The sequence below is a fragment of the Microtus pennsylvanicus genome, unplaced genomic scaffold, assembly GCF_037038515.1.
Source record: "Microtus pennsylvanicus isolate mMicPen1 unplaced genomic scaffold, mMicPen1.hap1 Scaffold_268, whole genome shotgun sequence".
Taxonomy (NCBI): domain Eukaryota; kingdom Metazoa; phylum Chordata; class Mammalia; order Rodentia; family Cricetidae; genus Microtus; species Microtus pennsylvanicus.
Window position 1 is genome coordinate 23,215 of NW_027460912.1, and position 24,791 is coordinate 48,005.

A 24,791-nucleotide genomic window follows, 5' to 3' on the forward strand; every position below is an offset into this window, starting at 1 on the left:
CAAATTGGTGGCATCAGGCGACATAAGCTCGCACTGGGTTCTGGAAAAGACAGAGATGTGGAGCTGCAAGGGCCGCAGCCTTCAAAGACAAAGAACAAATTTATATCAGCACTTGGGGGCAAAGGCAGGTAGTTGGATCTCTGTGAATTTGAGGCCAGCTTCATCTACCCAGTATGTTTCAAGCCAAGCCAGCCACAGCTACATAGTGAGATCATAACTCAAAAGAAGAAAAAGAAAAAAAAGAAAGATAAAGATAAGCCAGGTAATAAAAATTCCTTTACTTTTCTTTTTCTTTTTTTTTTTGGTTTTTCGAGACAGGGTTTCTCTGTGGCTTTGGAGCCTGTCCTGGAACTAGCTCTTGTAGACCAGGCTGGTCTCGAACTCACAGAGATCCGCCTGCCTCTGCCTCCCGAGTGCTGGGATTAAAGGCGTGCGCCACCACCGCCCGGCCTTCTTTTTTTTTTCCTATTTGGAGATCTCTCTATGCAATCTGGCCTTGAACCTGGGACCCTGCTACCTCAGCCTCCCAAATGATGGGTCTCCAGGCCTGTGCCACCATGTCTGGCTTTGATGTTCATTTCAGGTGGGACTTGATTGTTCCTACACAGTTGCATGGTGGGACCACATTCTTTGAGAAGCAGAAGTGACTTGGGTCACATGTGGTCTGGGTATTTGGCTCTTGGTTAGTCACTGTAGTCCCCCTTGCTGCGTGGCCCTATTGAGCCAGAGAACAAAGCAGGGACAATGCGGCCCAATCCCCAGTGCTGTACACATCTATGGCTCTTGCCATCTCTGTGAGTGCCTGGACTTGCGTCCTTCAGAGCAAGTCTCGGAACATAAACCACCCACCCAGATACCCTTAGGCCTAAGGTATATCCCTCTGGGAATGCTTCTGAAGATATTGTGGGTCATCTGTTTGTTGGGTATTCTCAGGGTTTGTGAGCACTGACTGCAATGTATGCGAGCCCCTCATGAAACTGAGGGAAGACATGAGTAAACTTTCGAGCTTATGGCTTTAGTAGAACATAACAATCACTGTTTTAGGTCTGGAACTTGAGCCTAGCGGTAGAGTCCTTGCCTAGCCTATGTAAAGCCCTGGGATTGATCAGAAGCAGAAAACGAACAAGAAGCCCTGATTTTGGAGGCCATGCAGCTGAGCCGAGCGTTTAGTCTCTACCAGCTCTGCTATGGCTAATCCCTTAGCTGTGTGCGCATGATGATAACGGTCTTTCCAGCACTGAAGGGCTGCTTCTGTTGACTCCCTGCTTGTGCCAGATGCCCAATGGATGGCCCCTTGACATCCGAGGACATCTGCCCTCCTTCCCTGCTTCTTGAGTACATTCTGCTTCACAAAACTTGTCTCCATAGTTGACATGTTGTGAACGGGTCGAACGGGTTGGTTCAGTGCCGTTTGTGTGGCGAGTAAAACCAAAGCATGAACTGGACCTGCTCCTGAATTGGGGCTTTGATCCGTGCAGCACAAGCAAGGGAGGAAGCAGAAGGTGGTTTTAACAGAAAAAGTTTATTCGAAGAAGACACAAACAGCTCTAGCTCTAGAAAGAACACAGTTCAATTGCTGGCAGCAAGCCAGTAAGGAATCTTGAAAGAAACAAAACAAAACAACCAAGGAAAAGAAACACAAGAAACCACCTTTGTAATATCACCCCACAGAGGACTCCCTTCTAGTTTGCGATGGAATTCTCCAAAGACAAGGTTTGCCATCTCTCCTAGTTACTGCTTCTCCTGGAGTTGGAATCCAAGACGTAGTGCCATCCCTGGGGGTGGGCATTAGCCCTGCCTTTCAGTGTAGGCCATCACTCTGCACATTCCCACCTGGAATTGTCTTCAGGGCACAGCGGACCCGGGAGCACGGACTGCAGCACTAACTCGACCCAACTCTACGGGGGCTGCTGCACAGCAGGTTGTTCCTTGTCCTTGCTCTGCTTCTGGGTCCAAGGCACAGCCCTCCTTTCCTTCCCTTCCTAACTCTGCAAACCCTAAAGAAAAGGCAGAAATGAACCACTTCATGGGAACTCTGAAAAAGGAAACCCTGAAAATTACTCGAGTCTGATGTTTGAAAATTTAGGTTTCAGGAAATGAGTGGATCCCTGGGCTCAAATGACAGAAGTTAAGCTAAAGGGCCAGAGACGTGCATCTGCTAAGCTGGAAAAGATGACGCTTCTGTCCCAGTAACTGAGTCCACATGCAATAATCTCCTGGCTCTGTGGATGCTGCCTGCCCAGGAATGACATAGAGGAGTTCTTTAAAGGGCTCCATGCGAGAGGAGCCAGCCCAAGCCAATGCGAAGAAGCTCTCAGAGGACAGGAAGGGAGATGCCTCAGGATCCCCTGCTATTTCCTTCCTTGACCAGTTTCGTTAGATCTGGTCCTGGACCAGAGGACCAGTGAGAGCGCTGTATATATGGTGCATGTGCTCAGGTGTGATTCACAGCCAGGTGCAAAAAACACACACACAGGTGCATGCTTTCGCAGTACACCGCAATTCACACACGGTAAGTGTGAGAACTGTGAATCTGAACTCCAGTTCCTGAAAGCGTGAGAGAGTGGGATGAGAGCAGGGTAGCTGGAGAAGTGAAGGAAACAGGATGTGATGTGTCGGATGCCCATCGGTTGGAGGGATGCAATGAAGCACTTTAGCTGATGGGGATTCGGGAGGCTGGAGACACTGTGGCACAGATACTTCCTGTACCCCATAGGTTCCTTGCTGGGGTTCCATGCTGTCTAGTGCTAGGTCTCAATTGTATTAGGACAGAGATATGTGTGTATTCTGGGTTTTAAAACCAGCCTGTGAAACCAGGAAGTTGGTGGTTTTTCCAGGAAATTGTAAACTGAACTGGACTCTTAGGGTGTATGCTATCAGACTTTTGAATGACAGAACCCTAAACTGGTGACAGCAGTGTGGGATATGACCAGGTGGCCCAAGACAGGGAGAGCAAGGACAGGACAAAAGACCTAAGGAAACGTTCCTACCACCTTACCCCAACCTTGGGCAAATAGAGGCACAATGAATGGGCTAGAAATAAGGTGTTCTCTATCAATATAATTAGTGACAGTGGGACATAGAGAAAGACTGTCACATGCAGCCCGCCCCCACCTCTTCGTGTCCTGATGTGAGCAGACCGGTTTCATGGTACAGCGTATGTGAGGCAGTGAGCGACAGCCTCTGGTACAAGACTCAACCTAAAAATCCTTCTTAGAAGCCTGGCGGTGGTGGCTTCTAGCACTCTGGAGGCAGAGGCAGGCAGATCTCTGTGAGTTCAAGGCTAGCCTGGTCTACAAGAGCTAGTTCCAGGACAAGCCTCAAAGCTACAGAGGAAGCCCTGTCTCGAAAAACAAGAACAAAAACAAAAACAAAACAAAACAAAAACCCGTCTTCTAGTATTATATTTATCTATTTGTGTGTGTGTGTGTGTGTGTATCATGCTTACAGAGGTCAGAGGATAATTTGCAGGGGTTCTCTCCTTTCACTACGTGGGTTCCACTCAAACTTAGATCCCATTGATCATCAGGCTTGGTGGCAGACACCTTTACGTGCTGTTCCATCATGCCAGCCCCCGTCCACTTTTCACAATGGGGACGGTCAAAAAATGGTAGTGTGGATCGGGGGTCAGCCTTGCATGGCCTGTGAGCTGAGAATGGTTTTCAGATGTTCCAAAGGTGTAAAACGAGTGAATGAACAATCAGCCACAAGAAAGAATCTGCCACAAAAACCATAGATGACCCACAAAGACTAAAACAATTCCTCTCAGGCCCTTTGAAGGGGAAGTTCATTGATTTCCTGAAACGATGGGAAAATCCCAGCAGTCTCTGGTGAGAGAAGCCTTTGAGTCTGGGAAGGGAAACCAGAAGAGATCCAAGAGAAATGGGCACATGGAAGTAACTGGAGATATTGCTCAGGATGACTAGCCCGGCCCTCAAGGTGTAGTGCCCAAAAGTGCACAGGACAGTGAGGTATGTGTGATTTAGGAAAGAGGCCTGAGATGGCTAAAGTAAGAGCACAGGAAGGAATACTGGGCAAAGAATGTTCTGGAAAAGAGACCATATGTAGAGATAAGTACTGATTAGGGAACTCTTGTTCTTATCTGATCAGATAGAGATGGAATTTGAGCCCAGGGATTGGCAAAATGTCAGGTCAGGTGAAGTTTCTAGAATACAATTGAATAGCTCATAAGCATATAACAGTCTAAAGATTTCTCAAAAAGATTAGGAAGGTAAGGTTCTAGTAAATTCTAGGAAAGCTAACACTGGTTTGCCCTACTTTAAATAAAAGCAAGTACAAAAAAAAATCACACTAATAAGTAATTAAAGACCTAAAGGAACAAATGACAGGAGGAGTCTGTTTAGTTTTGTTTCTCCAAAAAAGTCCCAAGAAGATTCCCTTACACAGGGAAGCTTTCCTACTAAAAAATGAAATTTGCTCTATATAAATCCATCCCCCCACAGCTTTTAGGGGAAACATCCACTGTACAAAGTAGGGCACAGATAGCAAACATGGAGGGAAATGATTTTCTAAACTAAAAACCAGATTTTCTTTGGATTCATTAACTGAAGAACAAGCGTTCCTTTTAAAGCATATAGATTTTTTTCACTGAAATACCTGGGAAATTAATGAGCCAGACAAGTAGAAGCCAGTCATGGGTCCTTCATAAATATAATGATTTAAATGATAAAACATTCATCCCAGAGGCAGGCAACCTAGAAATGAGGCTGGGCCCTGCCTCAGACTCATTGTGTGACCTGCGGCAAGCCGTTTGACCCATCTGGGCCTTAATTTCCTCTATGAAACGAGGGAGATTGGTCCCTTTCAGCTCTTACACTCTGTGATTATAGATAAATATAGAAATAAGAGAGATACAACAATCTAGAAATAAGAAATTCTCTTCCCAAAGTAAGCCTTGGAGTCAGTAGAAAAAAGTAGCAATGAAAGATAATAAAAAGAATAAAATTTTAACTGCTAGCCAGAGTAAATATATCTCATTTAAAAATTAATGAAAATGTAATTTACAGTTGATCAGGAAACATCAGAACATACATGTTGGTATTTCTTCACCAGCACACACACACGGAGGAGGAATGGCTTTGACGTGACCACAATGCTGTATTGGCATGCAGAACATTTTATAAAACTGGACATAGAAAATCTCAAGACCACATACGGAATAAATTTCTATAAAGCTTAGCATTACAAAGAGGCTGAGGGGTTAACTGGTTGTTCTGGTTTAGGTGTTTGTTTCCCTGTAGGGGGAGATCACTACTATCAAATGCCACACTTTAGCCTTCGGGCAGAGCCTTAGAAGCAAATCCATTTCTGCAAGAGCCCTCCGGTGAGGACGTTCATTTAAGGACTGGTCCTACCAAATGCAACCATCACCACCACCACCACCACCACCACAGGTTTTGTTGTTGTTGTTACTATTTTAAAATCCCAAACCAGGCCAGATGGGCCTGATTCAATCTGGCACTTTCTTAATGCCAGACAAATGTGTAGCGGAGCAAGAAGATGCTAGACATGCTTCTTTGCCAGAGATTGGACTGCTAACTGTAACTAAGGGTCAGAAAGGTAACCTGTTGCAGAGAGGCGTGGCTCTGGCGATTCAGAGGACTTAAAGGTGTGACACCTCTCTCTGTCTCTCCCCCTCCTTCTCTCATATGTTGCTCTTGGTGATTCCAAGACCATCCTTTGAGAACCAGTGGCCTAGATTTGGGCCTTTACCAAACAAAGGTATATATTTATTTCACACAGTCTTCATTAGGCAAATTTCTTTTTTGCTAAACTTATTAAAGTGCCTCCAACATGTGTTCAAAAACCACTCGCAACCATAGTCCTCTACAAACTGATTTCAAAGTGTTTTAAAATAGTTGACTTGCTTGTTTCAAGTCACGTGAAAGTCATCACACTGTCTGCTGACTTATGACAAAGGCACTGTTTTGTACCTCTTTCCTACTCGCTTGTCCTCTTAAATCCTTCCTATCTTGGTCACTTAGAGCTGAATACATGCAAAGGCATTAGGGACTGGGGCTCTGCTTTAGAAAAGGTCTCATTCTCACACCAAGCTGGAGTCATAGCACACCACAGAGACGAACGGCAGGAGGGGTAGTGGAGGCCTGTGCTTAGTAACTAGGCCTCCACGCAGTTTAATAACCATCACTGATACTGGACGACTGACATCGGTAAGAAGTGGACTCGGCAGAGTCACCTTGCACAAACAGGACACACTTCACAAACTTGTTAAATCTTTGTGTCTTTTACCTAAGTGGTAAGTAGTATTAATACCGTTTACACAAACATGTTAATGTACAATAGGAGTGCTTGATCTAGGCCTTCTCAGAGGCTTGTAAGTAGCTTTTTCTCAGAATCCCTTGGTAGGAAAATAGCACAGGGTTATCTAGATAATTGACCAGCAGCTACTAACTCCAATGATTCCAGGAGAAGACCAGAGGTTCTATACTCTGGAGTCAGCTGTCAGGGAGTCTGGTTTTTCCACGGTGAAAAAGAACTTGTACAACTAGGTGACGCCTAACATTCTGCAAGGACTTCATTCCTTTGGCTTAAGGCTGTTCCCCTGTTAAAATGCAAGCAACCCTCGAAAAAGGTAGCATGAAGCCTCCCAGTCTCAGAGTCAATGAATTCATCCCTTTCCTGAGAGCATGTTTTTCTTAGGAGGAGAACGAAGTAGGAGGCACTGAGGAGAATCGGTGCTGGGCCACAAGGACTACAAGGGAGAAGGGAGCAGAAAGAGCAGACAGAAGGCCACACGGGCAGACCTCAACTTCCTGTTGAAGTTCTCTGGCCCTCGTGCTCCTCCTGAAAGGGGCGCTAACTTGCCAGCTGAAATGTTTGTGATAATACTGAAGATTCTTTAACGCATACAAAGGCTGCTGGCAACCAATGGAGAAACAGCAAGAAAACATTTGGCGCAAAACCTGCCCCCAAATCAGAACTACACTCAGAGGAAGAAAGAGCAACTCATACTACTTTACAGAGCGCAAATCACAGGGCCGTGGCAAGGGTAAGGCACTGGCGGGGGCCTTGAGAGTGGGCGTCTCCCCAATCGCCTCACCCTAATCCTGGCCCTGGCAAATCATAGCAAAGGAAAAGCTCACCATTGTGCCACAGACTTGGCAAACACAGAGGGCGGAAGTAGTGAGCAACAGAGCACTGAGTGGTACCGAGTCTTTTTCCTGACTGGTTCGGAGGTGAGGAGGGGGGCGGGTGCCTGGGGAGATCTGCTCAGAGTGACAGGTACACAGAGATGACAACTGGATCTCTGTTGTCTTGATGACGTAGATGCCAGGCAGAATGCTTGTTGGGGGAACCCTGGAGATTTGCCCGTCTTTGTACATTCAAGGTCATTTTTTTTCCAGATCAACCTTGTGGTCGTGAGGCTACTGTGAATGAACTGGCTGCCTGAGGCCTTGACTCCTTTGTGGCTGAGCTGCTGGTCTCGTCGGTGCAGTTCCTGGGTGTTAGGACTGAAAGACAAGCTGGAGTCAGGAGGGAGAGAGAGGCCCAGGCAGGCTAATAGTACAGGCAATGGGGAGGATCCACAAGCAAAGCCAGCCTTTGTATTAAGACCAACATGCTCTCCGGCACTCACATCTGAACCACAAATACATAGCCACCAAATGCAAAGCACGTAGGTACACATTAACTGCCTCTGGGGGGTCTCCCCCCACCCTTGACTGGACCAAAGCTCTTCTAACAGGGCCACCTGCCACTGAGGGCTGGAGCTAGAGGAAAACAAGGGGATAGGAAAAGCCTGAAGCAGAGGCTGACCACCTGAACCCCCTTTCATTTCCCTCCGACTCACTGTGTGTGCCATCCTTAGAGGTCCCTCTGTTTCTTTCCGTGTGCTGTGTGTCACAGCAGCGGCAGCAACCTCCCTGAGACTTTCCTGAAAGGGGTCCCCCTCCCAATCCAGCCTCCTGGGCAGCACACATTGTCCTCAGGGGAGAGAGAGGATGTTTATGATAATAGGGACAGGAGAGTGGTTAAGTATTCAGAAAGATGCTTGGTGCTGTGCTAATCAATGACTGTTTTTAGTTACTATTATTATTTAACAATCTGGTTGTTTGCGTAGGACTAGGTCTACTCCCTGCCAAGCCTGGAGGGACAGAACGACTACTCCCAGTCCAAAGTGTTTCCTCTGACTGTAAAGCCTCTGCCCCAAATCTCTTGTGCTAGTTGGGCTTCTGGGGGTCATAGTGACGAGGAAATGTTCTAAACATTCCAGGCATACAGAGTCGTATAGAGGAGAGCAGGGGTTCAGGTCACTGAAACAATCTCAAGCAGTCTAAGCATTCAGTTTAGAATCTTTTGGGGGGAACCTCCAGAGGTAGCAAGGTGAGGGGAGAGGCCAAACCCATGAGAAGGAACAAACAAGACACTTCAAATAAATCATCAGCAAAAGTAGCAAGCCCTATACAGTTTCATATGCTCAAACTTTAGAATTCAATGATTGATTCATAACGGTTCTGTGGAGCAGACCCAGGGAACTTTTTCTCCTGAGAGGCAGAAGCAAGGGCACTCCACTCCTTCATTTTCCTACAGAGGAAAACGCCTCTGTCTTTTGGAATTCTGAGTTAAGTCAGGTGTGGTAGTTATGTATAAACCAAGGCCAAGACTGAAGTCAGGGTCTCAATATGGAGCCTTGGCATCCTGGAACTACCTATGTAGATCAGGCTGGCTTCAAACTCACAGAAGTCTGCCTGGGTGCGGTGCTTCAAAGTGTATATCCCGCATTCCCGTCTGACTCGTGAAACTTGGCTTAGAAGATCTTCATGTTAAATGGTTTAAGCGCTTTCAGAGTTCCCCTAACTGTTGATTATTTAAGTGGCTTCTTTCTAGACCCGAGAGGGAAGTGCTAGCTGGAAGAGAGCTGGCGAGCTTGAGCTCTTTCCCTTTGTCTAGAATTAGACCAATCGGAACTAGAGCCACCCAAGCGAGGACCTCAGCCTAGGACTTCTACGCCAGAGACCCGAGTCCTCTCAGTACTTGGGGTAGTTTTGCAGCCACTTTGCCTTGCTGGAGTGTGGGCAGTAGAGCTAACAGTTTGCTTCTCATTGGTGAGGAGTGTGACCTATCAAAATGGAGATATGCTTGTCCCTGGACTCCTTACTGCTTCCTCCGGGAGACTGAGCAAGGAATCTTTTAGGGCAGGGAGTGCGGGCGATGAGTCAAAGCCCATTTTTGTTTGTTTGTTTTTGCAAAGCACACTACAAGTTCAGTTCCTTTGGGCCCTTTGGGGGCAGAAGACAAAGAACTTCCCAACACTGGCCAGCAGGTTCTGTTCAGTGCTTTGCTCAGCTTGTCCCCAGCCCCTCGGAAAGTAGGTGTACGGAGATCAGGTGCTCTTTCTCTACTTACAAAGTCGAGTTGACAAGAACAGCCTGTGCCTGTTGGCTTTGGAAGGGAAGGGGTAATTGTGATTGTTTTGGAACTCTTTCAGTATCCTCTTTATCCTAGCTGCTCCCCCTGCCCCCTGCCGTGGCAAGCTGAAAGTTGGCCAAACAGCAGTACCTAAATGGCAAAACGTAGCCTTCTTGAATTATGGGCTGTCTTTTTGATTTCACGTAGATCTTTTTCAGTCTACAGCTTCTTGATCATTGAAACAGAGTCAGATTTCCTCAAAACCCAAAGAACCACAAAAAGCACACTCTGAATCGAACGGTGTGGGGCAAGGTACATTTCCGTTCTACTTCTGGAGCCTTGGATGATGCCAGTCCTTCGCCTAATTACTTCCTGTAATGAATGTTACATGCGAGTGAAATGAGAGTTCTTGAAGTCTACAGCATGAGCTTGGCACAGATCCTGGCTACCCACATTGACAGACACTCGAAAGACCTCAAGGCGTGCATGCGAGTTACCTTGGCTAGATGCAAGTGAACAAATGTCCCGTTCGTTTGCAGAGCTTGGCTCAGCCAAAGCCACCCAGTCCCATCTTTTCTAGCTAATGGGGGAGGGGGGAAATCCTAGAAGTTTATTGAAACTCATCACCCTGATCTCCGCATAGACAATCAAACTGAAAAAGGCATGGAGTTTTAGACAGTCACACTCAAGTTTGCACCACAGAAGCCATCCAATCAACCCCATGCTGAAATTAGTGCACGCCTCCTGCAGAGTTCTCTCTGGGGTTGAGGAGGCCTCGGTGTCTGTCTGGGTCTTCACATAGGGCCATCAAAGCCACCCCAGGAGAGGAGATAATCAGCAGTGGGATTGGTGCCTCTGTCCCCAGCCCTGGTTTGGAAGGTCCCCGATCTGTTCTCCCACCGTGCCTTTCAGCAACAGGAGCCAATGGACAAAACAGCCAGGACATTGAAAAAGGTGGCATACGGGCTCTCAAATCTGAGGATCTCTTCTTAATGGACAGCGCTGGGAGAATCTAAGAAGAACACCGATGTTCAGCCATGGTAAGCATGGAAACGCAGATGGTCTGAAGCCTATCAGAGTGCCTGGGGAACGCAGGTGTGTTGTGTTGGCCTCTCTGCTGTCCAGAGTGTGAGTTAATGTCAAAGACAGAATGTTTTGTCATTCCTGTGGTTGGTCCCTTTCTGAAGCCCTCTATCTTTCCCCTGCTCTCCTCAGACCTAGTGAATAAGAAGCAGGGCTTAGGTACTGGGGCTGTCAGTGGGTTCATAGTCTTTTGAGAACTGCGCAATGATTCTTCGAGCCAGAGGGTTCGTGGTCTTGAGCAGCTCAGCCGCTGAGGGGCGGGTCCTAGGAGTTGCCTTACTTCCCTTCTTCTGGAGCAGGGCCTTGAAATCATCATTTCTGCCAGCGTCTAGGCAGGCACTGCCACTTGCCCCTGTGGCAGCAGCAGACTCAGTGGTGGGAGAATCAGCTGTGTTCTTCACTGGTGAGTGGGAGCTGGGTCTGCTGCCTGGGAAGCCCTCCCCAGGCTCTTTCCAGCCCAGGAGCTTTCTTTTGGACCTAAACGAAGGAAAGACTGGTCTGAGCGAAGTCAGGGAATTCAGGGAGCAGACAGCTAGCAAAGCTCTGAAGAACTGACAACCAGGGATGTGCTCAAGATCATGCATATGACAGCCCCGTGCTCCCAAGCCCCTTGGGGGCCCCTCTGTTCCCCACATGCTTTTCAATGGCCACAACTGGAGTCACTTGCCCTATGCTACAGGTTCAGTCCTTGTCAGTTCTGAGATCAAGAACAAACGTAAAGGGTCAAGACCAGGAGCTCAGTGACTGAATCAAGACAGCCAGGGATTTGGAACTGATTTGAGCTGCTGCTCCAGCTCCAGTAACTGGGCTTGTGGATCCAGGTACCTCATTACAAGCCCCTGCCTCATGTCCCAATGCCCACCTCTGTTCCCCCTCTGCCTGAGTCCCTGCTCTCATATGTTGTCTGGTGCTCTGTATCACCTAGGACAGAATTCTGTGGTACAAGAAGTTCCATGAAGGGTTAAATGTCTCTCTCTGCAGATAGAGCTGTGAGGCAGCAGATGGAGACACAATAGGCCAAGCAGTTGCTAGGAGACGAGGGGCCTCTCTCAGCACCTGGTCCTCTCCTCCTCCCCCGCTTCAACCAAAGATATCAGTGAATTTGAGATGTGAGGCCCCAGACTGTGCTCACATACGTAGGTAGGTACTGAACTGAATCTCCAGTTGCAATTCCAGGGGCTGCTCAGAGGCAGCAGTTTTTCTTTAAGCAGAAAAGGGGAAAGCAATTGTAATTATAATGAAGGAAAAGGATCCTGACCTGTGTATCACAGTAAATAAATCTTCAGTCGTGCGCGAAGCCACAAACACGTCATCATCCTCCTCCGAGATCCATTCGGCTGTCTTATCACTGATTAAACTTTTCTCTTCGGCACTTGGTTCCACAGTCTTCCCTAGGTATAAGAACCAAAAGGCATGACTTTGGCCATGAGGGTTAGGACAGGGCACATGCTCTCTTGCCATTCCCCTCAATGTTCAAAGCAACCCTAGCTAGACAGCAGGACAGAGCCTTTTGATATCTCCATTTTGCTAGAAGGAACATGAAGTTCAGAAGGTTAATGATTTACCCCCAGGCCTTTCAATGCCCCCATGGTGAAGACTGGCCCAAATCCCTGTTCTCATGCTTGCTTTTCGTTAATACAGGTCATCTGAGCATGCTCGTTTTCTTATTTATTAAAAAAAAAAACAGTGCTGGGGATGGAACACACTAGATAAGCTCTTTTGGCACTGAGCTATATCCCCAGCCCCCTTGTTATAAATACATAATTAAAAACTCAAGATACTGAGAGAAGGGTAAAGCAATTATCCTCGCCCAGTGGGGGATGAGACTTGCTTGAATTGGAGGGAGCCTGCGGAGTTGGAGGAAGCATATTTGGAAATAACCTGTGGCTTTGACATGCTCACTTGCTTTCGTCACAGTGATTAACTTATGCTGAAAGTCTAAACCAGTTTAAAGAAGGTCATGAGATTTTAATGTTTAACATTAAGGGTTCAAATATGATGCGAGACAGAGTTGAGCCTTGAGGACATTAATAAAAATAAGAAAGTCATAAAAAAGACAACAAATCTATGACTCCACTCGGCATCCAGAACAGTCAGAGCCATAAACCTGTGGTTAGCAGGTGGGGAGAAAAGGGGGAGGGAAGGAGGAGGAAAGAGGGGATGAAGTGGAGGAAAGGGGGAGTTGTTTCAAGGGTATAGACTTTCATTTTCCCAAGATAAAAGACATTCTAGAGATGGGTCTTCAACATGAATGTTCTTAAACCCTAACGAACTGCATGGCTCAAGATGGCTAAAATTAGGCCCAGGATGGTGGCACATATCTACAATTTTAACATTTGGGGGTGAAGTGCCGAGACAGGAGAATTGTGACTTTCAGGCCAACCTAGGTAACACAGTGAAATTCTGTCTCAAAAAAGGAGTTGGTAGCCGGGCGGTGGTGGCGCACGCCTTTAATCCCAGCACTTGAGAGGCAGAGGCAGGCGGATCTCTGTGAGTTCGAGACCAGCCACGTCTACAAGAGCTAGTTCCAGGACAGGCTCCAAAAACCACAAAGAAACCCTGTCTCGAAAAAACAAAAACAAAAACAAAAACAAAAAGGAGTTGGTGCCAGGAAGGTAGTTCGGTTGGTAAAGCACCTTCCATACAAGCATGGAGTTCGGATCTCTGGTACTCACACTCTTGTGTATGCCTATAACCCTAATAATCCAGATCTGGGGGGACGGAGACAGGTGGATGCCCAGGGCTTGCTGGCCAGCCAGTCTAGCCAATAAAAAAGCTCTGATTCCTGTAGAGACTCTGTCTCAAAAGACAGGGTAAAGGTTGAGAGCCAAAGACACTCAACACAACCTGTGCCCCACCCACCGCCGGCCACATAGGCAAGTGGTTAAAATATAAGTGTCGTGTGTATCTTACAATTAAAACAAAAAGCCACAGAAACAACACCAACCAAAGTGAAGAATCATTAACTAGCCTACTCTTATGGGTCCAGGAAGAGTTAGAATCAAACCTTCCAAGGAAGACTGTGCCCTTTCTTGTGGAAAACCCTGGAAAAGTGTGCAGGCCATCATTTCAGAGTCCCACGAGCCTTCCAGAACTCTTGGACGAGGACTTCTGGAATACTGAGTCCCGAGTGTTAGTCTAAATTAGTCTGACTAATGAAAACTATTGTCGGCTGAGTGGGAGTCCCAGGGCAAGGGCTGCATGCCTGACTGGCCAGATGCGGTCAGGAAGTCCCAGTGTGCTAAGGCTTTGTTTGATTTGTTATCGTGGTGCCTGTGCCAAGGGTAGATTGTCCAGACTTAGCCTTGGGGATCTGTCCTGGGTCAGTCCTGATCTCCTGGACAGTAAGGCCAACTGGCAGTTCCTTTACAGAGTTAACTCACGCCCTCTAGATGTGCTCCCTACAGCTTTGTTCATGCTGGGGCAATTGCTCTGTCTTTCCAGAGTTAACTCCAGCTTCACCCTCATCCCTCCTGCAACTGAAGGGCAAAGCCAAGACAGTTTACTAACCTGGAGAGACGGCCTCCTTTTCACCGTCAACAGGAAGAGCGGAAGTCATCCTTTTACCAGGTGACTTCGGGTCCTCCTCAGCGGAGGGACACTTGGTATCTTCCTCTAAGGTGATGATGGGGCTGAAAGGCAGCCTTGGCTCGGCCATACAGGCATCCATTTGAGCTACAGGGGGGGTGAGAGGCAGGTAGAGCACACTGGGCTTTTTTGGTACAGGAGGTGGAATCTTGCTCATCTTTTTCTCAGCTTCTTCCTGGCTCTGGAGGCTGATTCTTTCTGGTAGGGCTCTCACCTTGGGGACCCCATCTTCTACACTGGCCTGGGGAGGTTGCTGTGTTCCTGAGAAGAAAGCACCAGAGGAACTGGCAAGAGGTGTGAAGACAAGGGTGGAGGGCGCTGTAGACTCCCCAGGGCTCCTGCCACTGGGGAAGCTAGGTGACTTTGGTTTCCGCAACACTGTGTAGCTGTCTTGGGGGAGCTGCTTCACGTGTGGAATGGAGCTCCTAGGTGTCATAGCCATAGTAGGAGAAGTTAGCTGATACTCCCCAGGGAGCGAGGGTGGCCTGTGACCCAAGCTTGGAGGCCTTCGGGCCAGTGGCGGTTTCTCAGCTATGGGAGGTTTCACTTTTCTCTCTGGCAAGGTGAAGACTTCTTCTGCTCCAGGTTCCTCGGTGTAATCTGGGCTCTCAATGTCATCTTCTGGCTCAGACTTGCTGACTGACCTCAGGCGAACAGAACGGAGGTCAGACTGAGTAACCATGGGCATGATTGGCTGGTTTGGACTAGTTTTCTGGGCCAGTTTGGCTCCAAAATTGGTATCAGAGTGATGGCGGCTCACCTTGGTCTTGCTGCGGATGGAGATACTCATCCCCGACAGATCCAGGGTGGTTGAAGAGCTCAATGGTAGGTCAAATGATAACCGTGACTTGCAGATTTTTTCCATTGGTGACATCGGGGGCAGTGATGACTTCCTTTCTGGTACCACCGGACGTACTCGGACACTGGTGCTTGGAGGTGGTAAGTGGCCCAGGGTCAAGGACATGGAGACAGTGGGTGTGGGTGTCTCTGACTGGCTCGAGTAGCCACTGGAAGGGGACATCAGTCCAGTGGGCCTTCCAGGAGAGGCTACTTCCCTGGCTTCCACCTCAATGGAGAGCTGGGAGGGTGTTGTTGCTCTGGAGGTGGAAGGGGAGGCCAGAGACTCCGAGCTTCCCCGAACTTGAGTGCATTCAATGACTGTGGTGCCAGTGGCTGTGCTGGAGCTGGACAAGGATTGGTAGGTGTCACCAGACTTCCAGTCAGTAAGATACCAGTGGTGAGAGAACTGTGAACCTTCTGGATCTTTGAGAGCTGGCCCAGATGGATGACCTTGAGGATCTGGGTGAGATGAATGGTGCCCTTGGTGTTCCAAGGAGAGGCAAAGGCTCCTGGGCCTCTGGTCCTTGGGCAGTGCCAATTCACCTTCTGGTGGGAGGACTGGCTCATCTTTGACTAGTGAGACGCTTCTCATGGGTGGAGAGGGCTTCTTTTTGGCCTTCTTGAGTGAAATACTTTTGGATCTTTGCCTCCTGTGCTGCGCCTCTTGCTCAGTGCTGAGGGCTGCAATGTTGTCAGTACTGTTACTTCCTTCAGAGTTTGCACTGGCATAAGGCAGGATGCAGGCCTCTCCAGCCTTCTGCTCTTCACCATAGTCCACTGAGGTGACACCTGAGTCCGTGGGCACAGAAAGTGACCGCTCCCGGAATCTGTTAGTTCCACCTGGGCCTGTTTCCAGTCTTGAGGTACCACGGGCCAGGAGGCCAATCTTGGGAGGTCTTTCTGGTATTTGCCTTCGTTGAGTGGGGTGCTCAGAGTAGCTGGGTATCCCAGTGCATCCTGCTGGGTTATCACGGGTGACAAAGAGGGTAGCCGCCTCTTTAGGAACCAGAGGTGGGAGTGTGTTCAGAGAGACCCAAGAATTCCCAGAGGAAGGATTTTTTCCATTTTCACTGACTTGATTGCCCTGGCTGCTGGCACTTGGAGTCATGTACGTGAAAGCATCTCCCTTCCAGGAGGCGGAGAACGTTGACTCTGTTGGTCCATTGCAAGAACTGGGGACACTGTACACCATTGCCATGCTCTCCGTGCCAGGAGGGTCTGGGCCACCACGTGCCTGGTGAGGGTCTGCAGGCTCACTCGATGAGTGTCTTAGTCCTGGCGAGGTGAGACTTGGAAACCGAGCTTCCTGCCCAATAGCAACTCTTCCCTGAACAACTTGTGGAGCCGAGTGGCCAGGCCTGATGTCTGAGGCCAGGCTGCCTACCGGGCTGGTGCTGTGCCCTGGAGATAGAAAGCACATGTTACTGCTACAGCAAGGGATCCCCCGTCAGCTGTTTATAACCAGAACACCAGCTTTGTGCCAAGCAGCATTGCCAACAGCTTTGTCAGAATTCCTTGGTTCTTCCTTTTCACAGATGAGGATACTGGGGGAAGTTGGGATCTTGCCCATCGCCACACAGTGAGTCACGGGGTACCCTTGGATTGGCCAGATGGCTGCCAAAGACTTTCCAGCTTTGACGACTTTTTTTCAGAGTACAAGTGTCACGTGTGACTACCTCGGGTTTCCCCCATACTTTCTTTCTCCCTGGGTTCACAGACCCAGCAGATCTCAGGGGTCGTCAGGCCTGAGGTGAGAGCAGAAATTTCTAAACTGACTAAAGCCCACAGCAGCATGTGGCTCACAGCCCCAGCTATGAATCTGGACTTTGCCTGAATGCTATATTTCTGGCATCTGCCACCTTTTGCCTTTGAACATAAAAGACTTAGAGTAACTCACAGATGTGACACCATTCAGATGTTCCAATCTCCAGAAGTGTTCTCACATCCACAGCTATTCTAACATTACTGTTACTGCTACCTTACTGACATGGTAATTCATAATAGCCAGAATTTGTTGAATATTGACTATATCCCAGGCACATGGCAGGCAGTCTACACAGATATCTTTAGTTACTACAGTGACTGTATTGGGTCAATACAAGATTACAATTCAGGGGATGATTCCCCACTTCTATTTGCATAAATTTGGCATATATGGTAACATTACTTTTTTTTTTGAGATAAGACCTCATTATGTAGTCTTTGGCTGGGCTAGAATTCATGGAGACCAAGCTGGCCTTAAACTGGAGATAATCTTCCTGATTCTGCTACTGAGTGCTGGGATTAAAGGTGTGTACTTCATATCTAATTTACAGTACATTTGTAATGAAAAACAAGGATGTGGTGGATTTATTAGCCCGAGATCCCTGCCCTCCAGACTCAATCGCTGGTTTTGCCAAGGGCCCCTGGTTGACATTAATCACACATTGGCTTTCTCAGGATAGTCAAAGCCCCTCTACCCAGAATTATTTCAGGTCCCCACTGCCGCAATGGCACTTGCATGACAGGAGTAGTGGGAGATGGGAAAAGGGTTTGAGGGAATCAACTGTATTGGGGTCACCTGGGTCTCGCTGAGAAAAGTTAGAGAATCCAATAATGGTCCGCCTCCGCCTCAGGGTGGACTTGGGGTTCACGGCTGTCTCTGTGTTAAACAACGAGTGTCGAAAACTTGCATGTCTATCAAACTGCTGCCCTGTAGTCAAAATAAAGACACTTGGGTGCATCCTGGTTTCTGTTTAAAGCACAGTGAAAACTGGCCTGAGGTAGAGAGAAAGGATGACGGCAGTAGCGATGAGCATGAACAGCAGCATCCAGGAAGGTGGTACTTCTTCCCGCATCCCTCCCCCTTCCCCAGCTTGGTGCTGGGCACACACTCTTGGTTTTACAGGCCACACCCAGCTCATTTGCACTTCTTAGGTGCACTGGGCAGTATTTTTCAGCCCCACACTGAAATAAACTGGGTAGCTTTTGAAACTCCACAATCTGAACTCCAGAACATTCAACTTTCTGGGAGGAGGGCCTAGGTAGAAGCATTGCCTAGGAGTCCTTGGGTGGTTTTTCAGATGCATAGCCAGGGGTGAGCATCACTGCTTGTGGAGAGATGGGCCGGGGCTAGCATTATTTGATTATGATCATAGGGTTTCTCCTGTGGTGCTGGGGACAGAATCTGGAGCCTTTTATATTCAAGGCAAGTACTCGACCACTGAGATGCACCCTGTACTCCTGGGTGTGGTTTTTTGTGAGTGAAGGACTCATTTGGTTATCCAGGCTGGACTTGCCCTCATCACCCTGCCTCTGCCTCCAGAGTGCTGCGATTACAGATTTGTGCCATCATGCCCAGACTGACTTCACAGGGACCAGGTGAAAACAGCATCTCTAAGAAGCGCTCCTACTGATCCCATCATTTAGGAAGCAGTCGGATAGTCTGACCTACAGCTACCTGGCCACATTACCAAAACTGGCAGTTGGTGTTGACTGGACCCTGTCTAATTCTCTTAAGGTGCTGGGTCAGCTTTTAGTTCTGGGAATCTGTAGGGGGCAAAGTCAGGATGAGGAGATCCATGGGGCTAAACAGGCAGTTCCCCCGCCCTGTCTCTAGCTTAGTGGCTGGTTAAGCAGGACCCGTCCCCCACCAGTCACAGCACTCACTGCAGCCCCATCCCAGCAAATGGCTCCACAGGACAGAGTCAAGAGCAGCCCGAAAGTGAGACAGCCATTTAGACAGAGCACATCAGTGTTGCTTTGCGAATCTCCTAGCACAGTTTTCCCTCCCTTGGCAAATGAGCTCTACTTCCTGCCTCTCTTCCTCAAGATGACTCTAGGGGCGGTGGATCAAGCCAGATCCGGGGAGCATGGTCACGCGAGACAGAGCTACCCTCACTGCTCTCACCGACCTTTTCCACCACAGCAGGGCCCATGCTAGTCAAGGCCTCCTCCGGTCCCTTCAGATTACTGACGTCTTGCTTCCATCAGGGCCCTGCAGGGGTTCCTGATAGGACTGGCCCTGTTCCTTTCCAGCCACTGGAGTGGGAAGCAGAAATGCCACATGACCCCAACCTGGAGACTGTGATTGTGCTGTCAACTTGACAGAACCTAGAATGACCCAGGAGATGTGCCTCTGGGCATTAACTGATATGAGGAGACCCAGCTTTAATTGTGGATGGCACCATTCCTCAGGCAGGGGATCCTGGACCTTAGAGACGGAGAAAGGGAACTGAGCAGCAGCAAGTAGCCACTGTCTTCTGCTTCTTGTCTGCGGAGACAATGAGACTCGCTGCTTCCAAGTTCCTGCTGCCTTTGACGAGCTGTACCTTGAACTGTGAACCGGTCTATACTCTTGCTCCCTGCCCCCTTAAGTCGCTTCTGTCAGGGTTCCTTATTGCAGCAATGGAGAACGAAACGAAGAGAGATGCAAGTATCCCCCCCACCACTACTCTCAAGGTCATCCTGGGCCTCCTGTGGCTCTTTCTTTTTTCCCCCGTGTGCCCTTTCTGTGCCCTTCCCTTGTTACACTACCGTTAAAGCACATGTGCTCGGATTCTCATCTCCTTCTGGCTGTTATTTGTATTTTCCAAACCCAGAACTTTGGGTTTCTAACATTATCTTTACCTGAAACAAACAAAATTCTCAAACTTTGTTTTCATTTAAACTCAAAAGAAAACCCACGTTCAGAAAACTTTTGGCACATTCTGCAAAGAAACTTTTTGTTCGCTATTCCATGGTATCAGTTACAGTGACTGCAGATAGGGAGTGAGGGAAGAGGAGCCATCCCCCCTCTTCAGCTGGCTCTCGAAGCCCCCTCCACTCCCGGGGGAGTCATGACCTTGTCAGTAGCAGATAGAGTGGCCCTCCCTCCCCAGTACCCAGAGCATTCGGAGAGGATGGGCCTTTGGCATGAGGGAAACAAACAGGCGGTGCTAAGCAACTCTACCAGAGATGTTGATGGGCACAAGGTCGGACTGCGTGGAGCAGGGTTGAAGCCAGCGCTTCTCCTTTAGGATGGGTAGAGGGAAGGGGCCATTCCAGGCAGTTTGCTTGTCGGCTGTAGGCAGGCTCAGGCAGGCCTCGGGGGCCCTCACACCCTGCGTCGTGGTCTCATCCTCGCTCAGCTGCCGTTTTGCAGGCTGTTGGGAGAGAGGGTGTGATGGAAAGGTGCACTTCTGACTGGAGGAGCTGATGCCCATAGGATGACTGCTTAGGCAGAGCGGTTGGAGGCGTCCTCTTGAAGACAGGAAAGCACTGTACAGGGTGCCTGGCTAGGCACATGCTGTGCGGGGCCCTTCCCAGGGGGACCTCGCAGTAGCCCTGCTTGTGAGCAGTGATGAACAGTAGCTTCCAGGGGATCACATAAGAAGTTCAAGATGCCCTGCCGGTGGGTGCACGCTGGCTCTCCCAGGTTGGAGAAGAGACAACTCACCATCAATACAAACTCCAGACGCTTGGTAGACTGGGGCCTTTGGCTGGCAGTAGGCTCAGGGGCCTCATCAGAAGAGCGGAAGGTCTGCCCCAGAAGTCTGGCCTCCGAATACTGTTCCTCATATTCTTCTGAAAAATAGCATAGTGGAGACACACTCTAGGGAGCCAGGTGCCAGGCTGGGGGAGAACAATGAGCCAGGCGCCTGCACTAAGCTGCCCAGCCTGACTCATATTGCTTCTTTGAGCTATTTCCTGGCCACTGGGTTCAGAAATGGAAAAGTGCTTGGTTCCCAGGACCATGAGGGCAGAAGAGGAAAGGAAGTCAGTAAATCCAAGCCGTGCTGCTTTGGGGCCCATGCCCTCTATAGTGGTCCCCACCTTAAGCACTCAGCCCGGAGAGCCAAGACTCAGGATGTAGACACCCTTTGCTAACGGTTCCATTTTCTGAGGCGCTGCAGCTCTTCGGGTGTTCTGCAGTGCTACCAAGGAACAATGTGCACGAAGCAAGAAGAGACCCACACTGAGAAGTCCAGTCTGGAACTCTGTCTTGGATCGCAAGAACTTTACGGTTTCTTGGTTTTCTGTGAGACAAAATCTTGCATGTACCCCAGGCAGGCCTCAGAACTCAAGATCCTCCTGCCTCAGTCTCTTGAGTGCTGGAATTACAGGCTTGTGCCACCATACCTGGATGCAAGAACTCATACTTGATGGCTTTTAGGTCTGGTTCCACTGTGGATGGGATCAGGTCTAGGCAGGCGAAAAGTAAGGGAACCGAAGGTGGTGGCATAGAAGACAGCGAAGTTCACGAGCCAACGAGAGGAGGTAAGTATGTGTAAGATGGAGTAGGGCTGGCCAAAGCGATGGCTTAGATGAAATGGCGAGGAAAGCGAGAGCTCAACAGACTCTTGACTCTGGTCCTGGGGCTTGTTGCTCTCACGGCTCATTCTTTGCACCAGTGTTCCTAGTCTATGCCCCCTCTTCAGGAGCCCTCTCAGGTGCCTTTTCAGTCTCAGGGCAGACACCTGAAGATCACTCCTTCCTTTGGACTGTGGCTACTGGGCATGTGAGAAAAACCCATCTCTGTCAGGAGGTGGAATGCGCTCTCCCTGAGCTCCTGCTCACTAGTCCTACCGGATTCTGGATTCTGCCTGTGGTCAGAACAGTGCAGTCGCCCCCCTCCACCCTGCACTCTACCTCTTCCTTGCTGGACACAGGGCTCATGGTTAGCACTCCTTTGCAGAGATTGGGAGTTTTAGCTGCACTCCACTTGGGAGGCCCATCAGGGATTTTCTAGTCTGAACCCGACTTAGGAAAATTTTTTTTTTTGCTAGTATGGAGAAATAAGAACTGAGGAGACCTTTTGTCCATTTAGTATTCATTAGACACCTCGGGGGGGGGGTCCAGCTCTGTGTCCAGTGTGCCTGAAAAACTCAAGAGTAGTAAGAGAAACTCAAAAGTAGCGAGAGATGGCATTTTTTAGTGGTGCTGGACATACAGTCTCGGGCCTTGCACATGCTACTACAGAGCTACACCTCCAGCTTGGGGACGTGATTTCTACGGAGAACCTCATTGCGATTGGGAGGTTATTACAGGTAGAGAGTGTGCGGAGTCCGGATTAGGAGACCCTATAGATGTCCTCTTTGTTTTCTAGTGCCAGAATTCCAAGGCACGGGAGATATGACGACAGGAGTGCTGGAGGGAATATGCGTCTCCTTTGAGGGAGTCTTCTATTCCCCTCTCTGTGACTTGCCTGGCCTCAGCCTGTATGCTTTCCACTTAGGGACTACTGAATCAAAAAGGGAGAGAGCAACAGCCCCGGAAACAGAGTCTTAGCATCATCAGTCTGGAAGGTGAAAAGAGAGATGCTTTGGAACTGTTTTCTTTCTTTCTCGCTGTTCCCGGTTTCTTCTTTGCCCCCCTCCTGCTGCGCAGCCGCCTCTGGGCAGCCCCCCTCCCTCGCAGTACCTTGCAACAGGCTCTGGAGATTGAGCTGCGCCTCGCGAAGCAGTTCCTCTACACTCGGGGGCCTGCCCGAGGAGAGGAACACGTTCACTGGCTGTCGCCATGACGACCTCGAGTGGGCAGTCGCTGTCGCATTTTCCCGACCCGAGTTAGCTGCAGCTAGGGAAGGAGAGAGTGAGTGAGAGCGCAGCCGCGGGAGCCAGTGGGCTCGCTCAGTTCCCGAAGGCCCGCCCCTGCTGGGGGCGCTCTTTGGCGGCGCTTAAAAGGCGAGGGCTCGCTGTCCGCAAGATTTTTCCTCGACAGATCCTGCCGCAGTCCGTTCCCTCCCGCTCTGCCTGCTTCAGACCGCACCACCGCTGCCAGCGTCTCACTCGTGCCCTGCGCCTGCTGCCTCCAGGACCCGCGCCACCGCCCGCCTTCTCCGACCCCTGCAGCAAGGTAAGGCGTCCCGGGCCCGAGTCCCCCGGGTGGGTGTGGCTCGGGCTCGCTTGGCCCCGTCGCCTTCTGGCCGCACTTCGGTAGCTTCCCGAGCCCACCTCCTCATTTCTGCTTCCTCCCGCAGACCCTGTAACTCCCTGCCCCCAACTGCGGGACACTCAAAGCCCCAAGAACTAGTGACGATGTCAGAGCCGGCGGGAAATCTCAATAGCCTCCGCTTGGCGAATGAGGCCCTGCAAGAGGAGTTAAATGCCCTTCGAGGAGAGAATGCCCATCTGGGCCTGCAGCTCGGGAGAGCCTTGGCCGAGGTTAATTCCTTGAGGGGCAGTGTCTCGAGCCACATCCACCGGCCGGTGCCCATAGTGCCCGTCCTTGCCGGGGAGAACTTTGAGTACCCGCTCAGTGAGAACGAGCCCGCTCCTGAGGAGGAGGAGGAGGAGGAGGAGGCGGAGGTGCCTTTCCTGTGCTGGCCTCCTCCGCGCACAGATCCCGAGGATGTCTCAGATGATCTTTTGATTAACGTGGTCCAGGACTATTCCAACCCCGATGAGTCCACTGACCCCCCTCTGTCACCCAACCTGTCCCAGTCGGAGCTGCACTCCCCCGCGCCAAAAGAGCTGGCCCTACAGGTCTTTCTGCCACCGCTTGAGCGGCCAGACATAGAACCATTTGCAGGAGACCCTGTCTACCTGGCTGAATTTCTGATGCAGCTAGAGACTTTCATAGCAGATCATGAAGATTACTTCCCTGGGGGCGAGGAACGGGTGGCCTTTCTGGTTTCTTTTTTCATAGGGGAAGCGAGAGACTGGGCTATCTCAGTCACTCAGGAAGGAAGCTCCCTGAATTCCAACTTCCCGCTCTTCCTGGATGAAATGCGTAAGGTATTCTGTGGCCCCATCCCCTCACGCGTGGCTAAAAAGGCCATCCGTAGGCTCAAGCAGGGAGATTGTACCCTAAGCAGCTATGCTGATGCTTTTCAGTTCTTGGCCCAGTTCTTGTCTTGGGATGACAATCGCCTCCAAAAGCAGTTCCTTAAAGGCTTGTCAGAATGTGTCCGAAGGGAGCTCTTTTGGTCAACTGAAATTGCAGATCTGGATGAGCTGATTCTCGAGTGTGCGGAGATAGAAAGGAAAGTGCGGGTCCCCAAGCCAACCCCACTTTCTGAAGTTCAAAGCAGCTTCTACCCTTTGGCTCCAGTTCTTAATGAGCATGGAAATGAAGCTGTGGTGGCGTGCCACATTGAGAATGAGGATGAGGGTGAACAGGCATGCGGGCACAGGCTTTATCTGGTGGATCAAGGGAGGCCCTTCTCACAGGAGCTGAGGGAGGAGGAGGAGGAGATGAGGAAAGAGGAAGAAGAGATGGAGGATGAGGAAGATGAGGATGAGGAGGAAGATGAGGATGAGGAGGAAGAGGAGGAGGATGAGGAAGAGGAGGATGATGATGAAGAAGACAAGGAGGAGGAGATGAAGAAGAATGAGGACGGCGGTGAAGATAAATACGAGGAGGAAGCTGAAGTTGAGGTTAGGGTCCTGCTTCCAGAACAGGAGCAAGTGATAGAGGAGGTCCAGCATGAGCACGATCATGTGTATGTGCACGACTGCATTCACTTACACATGCACGCGCTTGCTGCCCATCATTATGGCCTACATGGAGAGGTGTTGCAGATAGAAGAACCTGTCCTTGTGGACACGTCGACCCAGACCGTGAGCTCTGCGACAGGCTACCATGCCGAGAATTACCTGAGCGTGGCACCTTCCATAATGCCACCGAGCAGACAGGGGAGCCAAAATCGCGTCCCACTTCTGGAGGGCCTTCCAGATACCAATTCTCCCTTCTACAGCTCACCACCACTGATTCACCATGCAGGTCACGTGGAGCAAGACCAAGTGCAAAGGCATCCCTCCGTGCTGTTCTGCCTCACTCCTAGACAGGGGGGGCACCGAGCTCAAGGCCGAATTCGCGTGTGAATCCTTTGGTGAGTTGGCCACAGGGAACACACCCTTCTACCGCATCCCTTGCTCTTGCTATTGCTGCTGTACCTGCCACATCTACTGACCAGTCCTTAAGAAAGC

General features: G+C 49.8%; 1 protein-coding gene across 1 annotated transcript; it reads right to left on the reverse strand.

Moving 5' to 3' along the window:
• Nucleotides 1-1,503: 1,503 nt before the first annotated feature.
• Nucleotides 1,504-20,381, reverse strand: LOC142842214 (NHS-like protein 2). The gene is made up of 6 exons (XM_075959076.1): nucleotides 20,318-20,381; nucleotides 19,832-20,024; nucleotides 17,462-17,593; nucleotides 13,984-16,302; nucleotides 11,732-11,864; nucleotides 1,504-10,950 (listed from the first exon to the last, which is right to left on the reverse strand). Exons 1-6 carry the CDS (start codon nucleotides 20,318-20,320, stop codon nucleotides 10,629-10,631), a joined length of 3,102 nt encoding a protein of 1,033 aa, XP_075815191.1. The 5' UTR covers nucleotides 20,321-20,381; the 3' UTR covers nucleotides 1,504-10,628.
• Nucleotides 20,382-24,791: the final 4,410 nt, after the last annotated feature.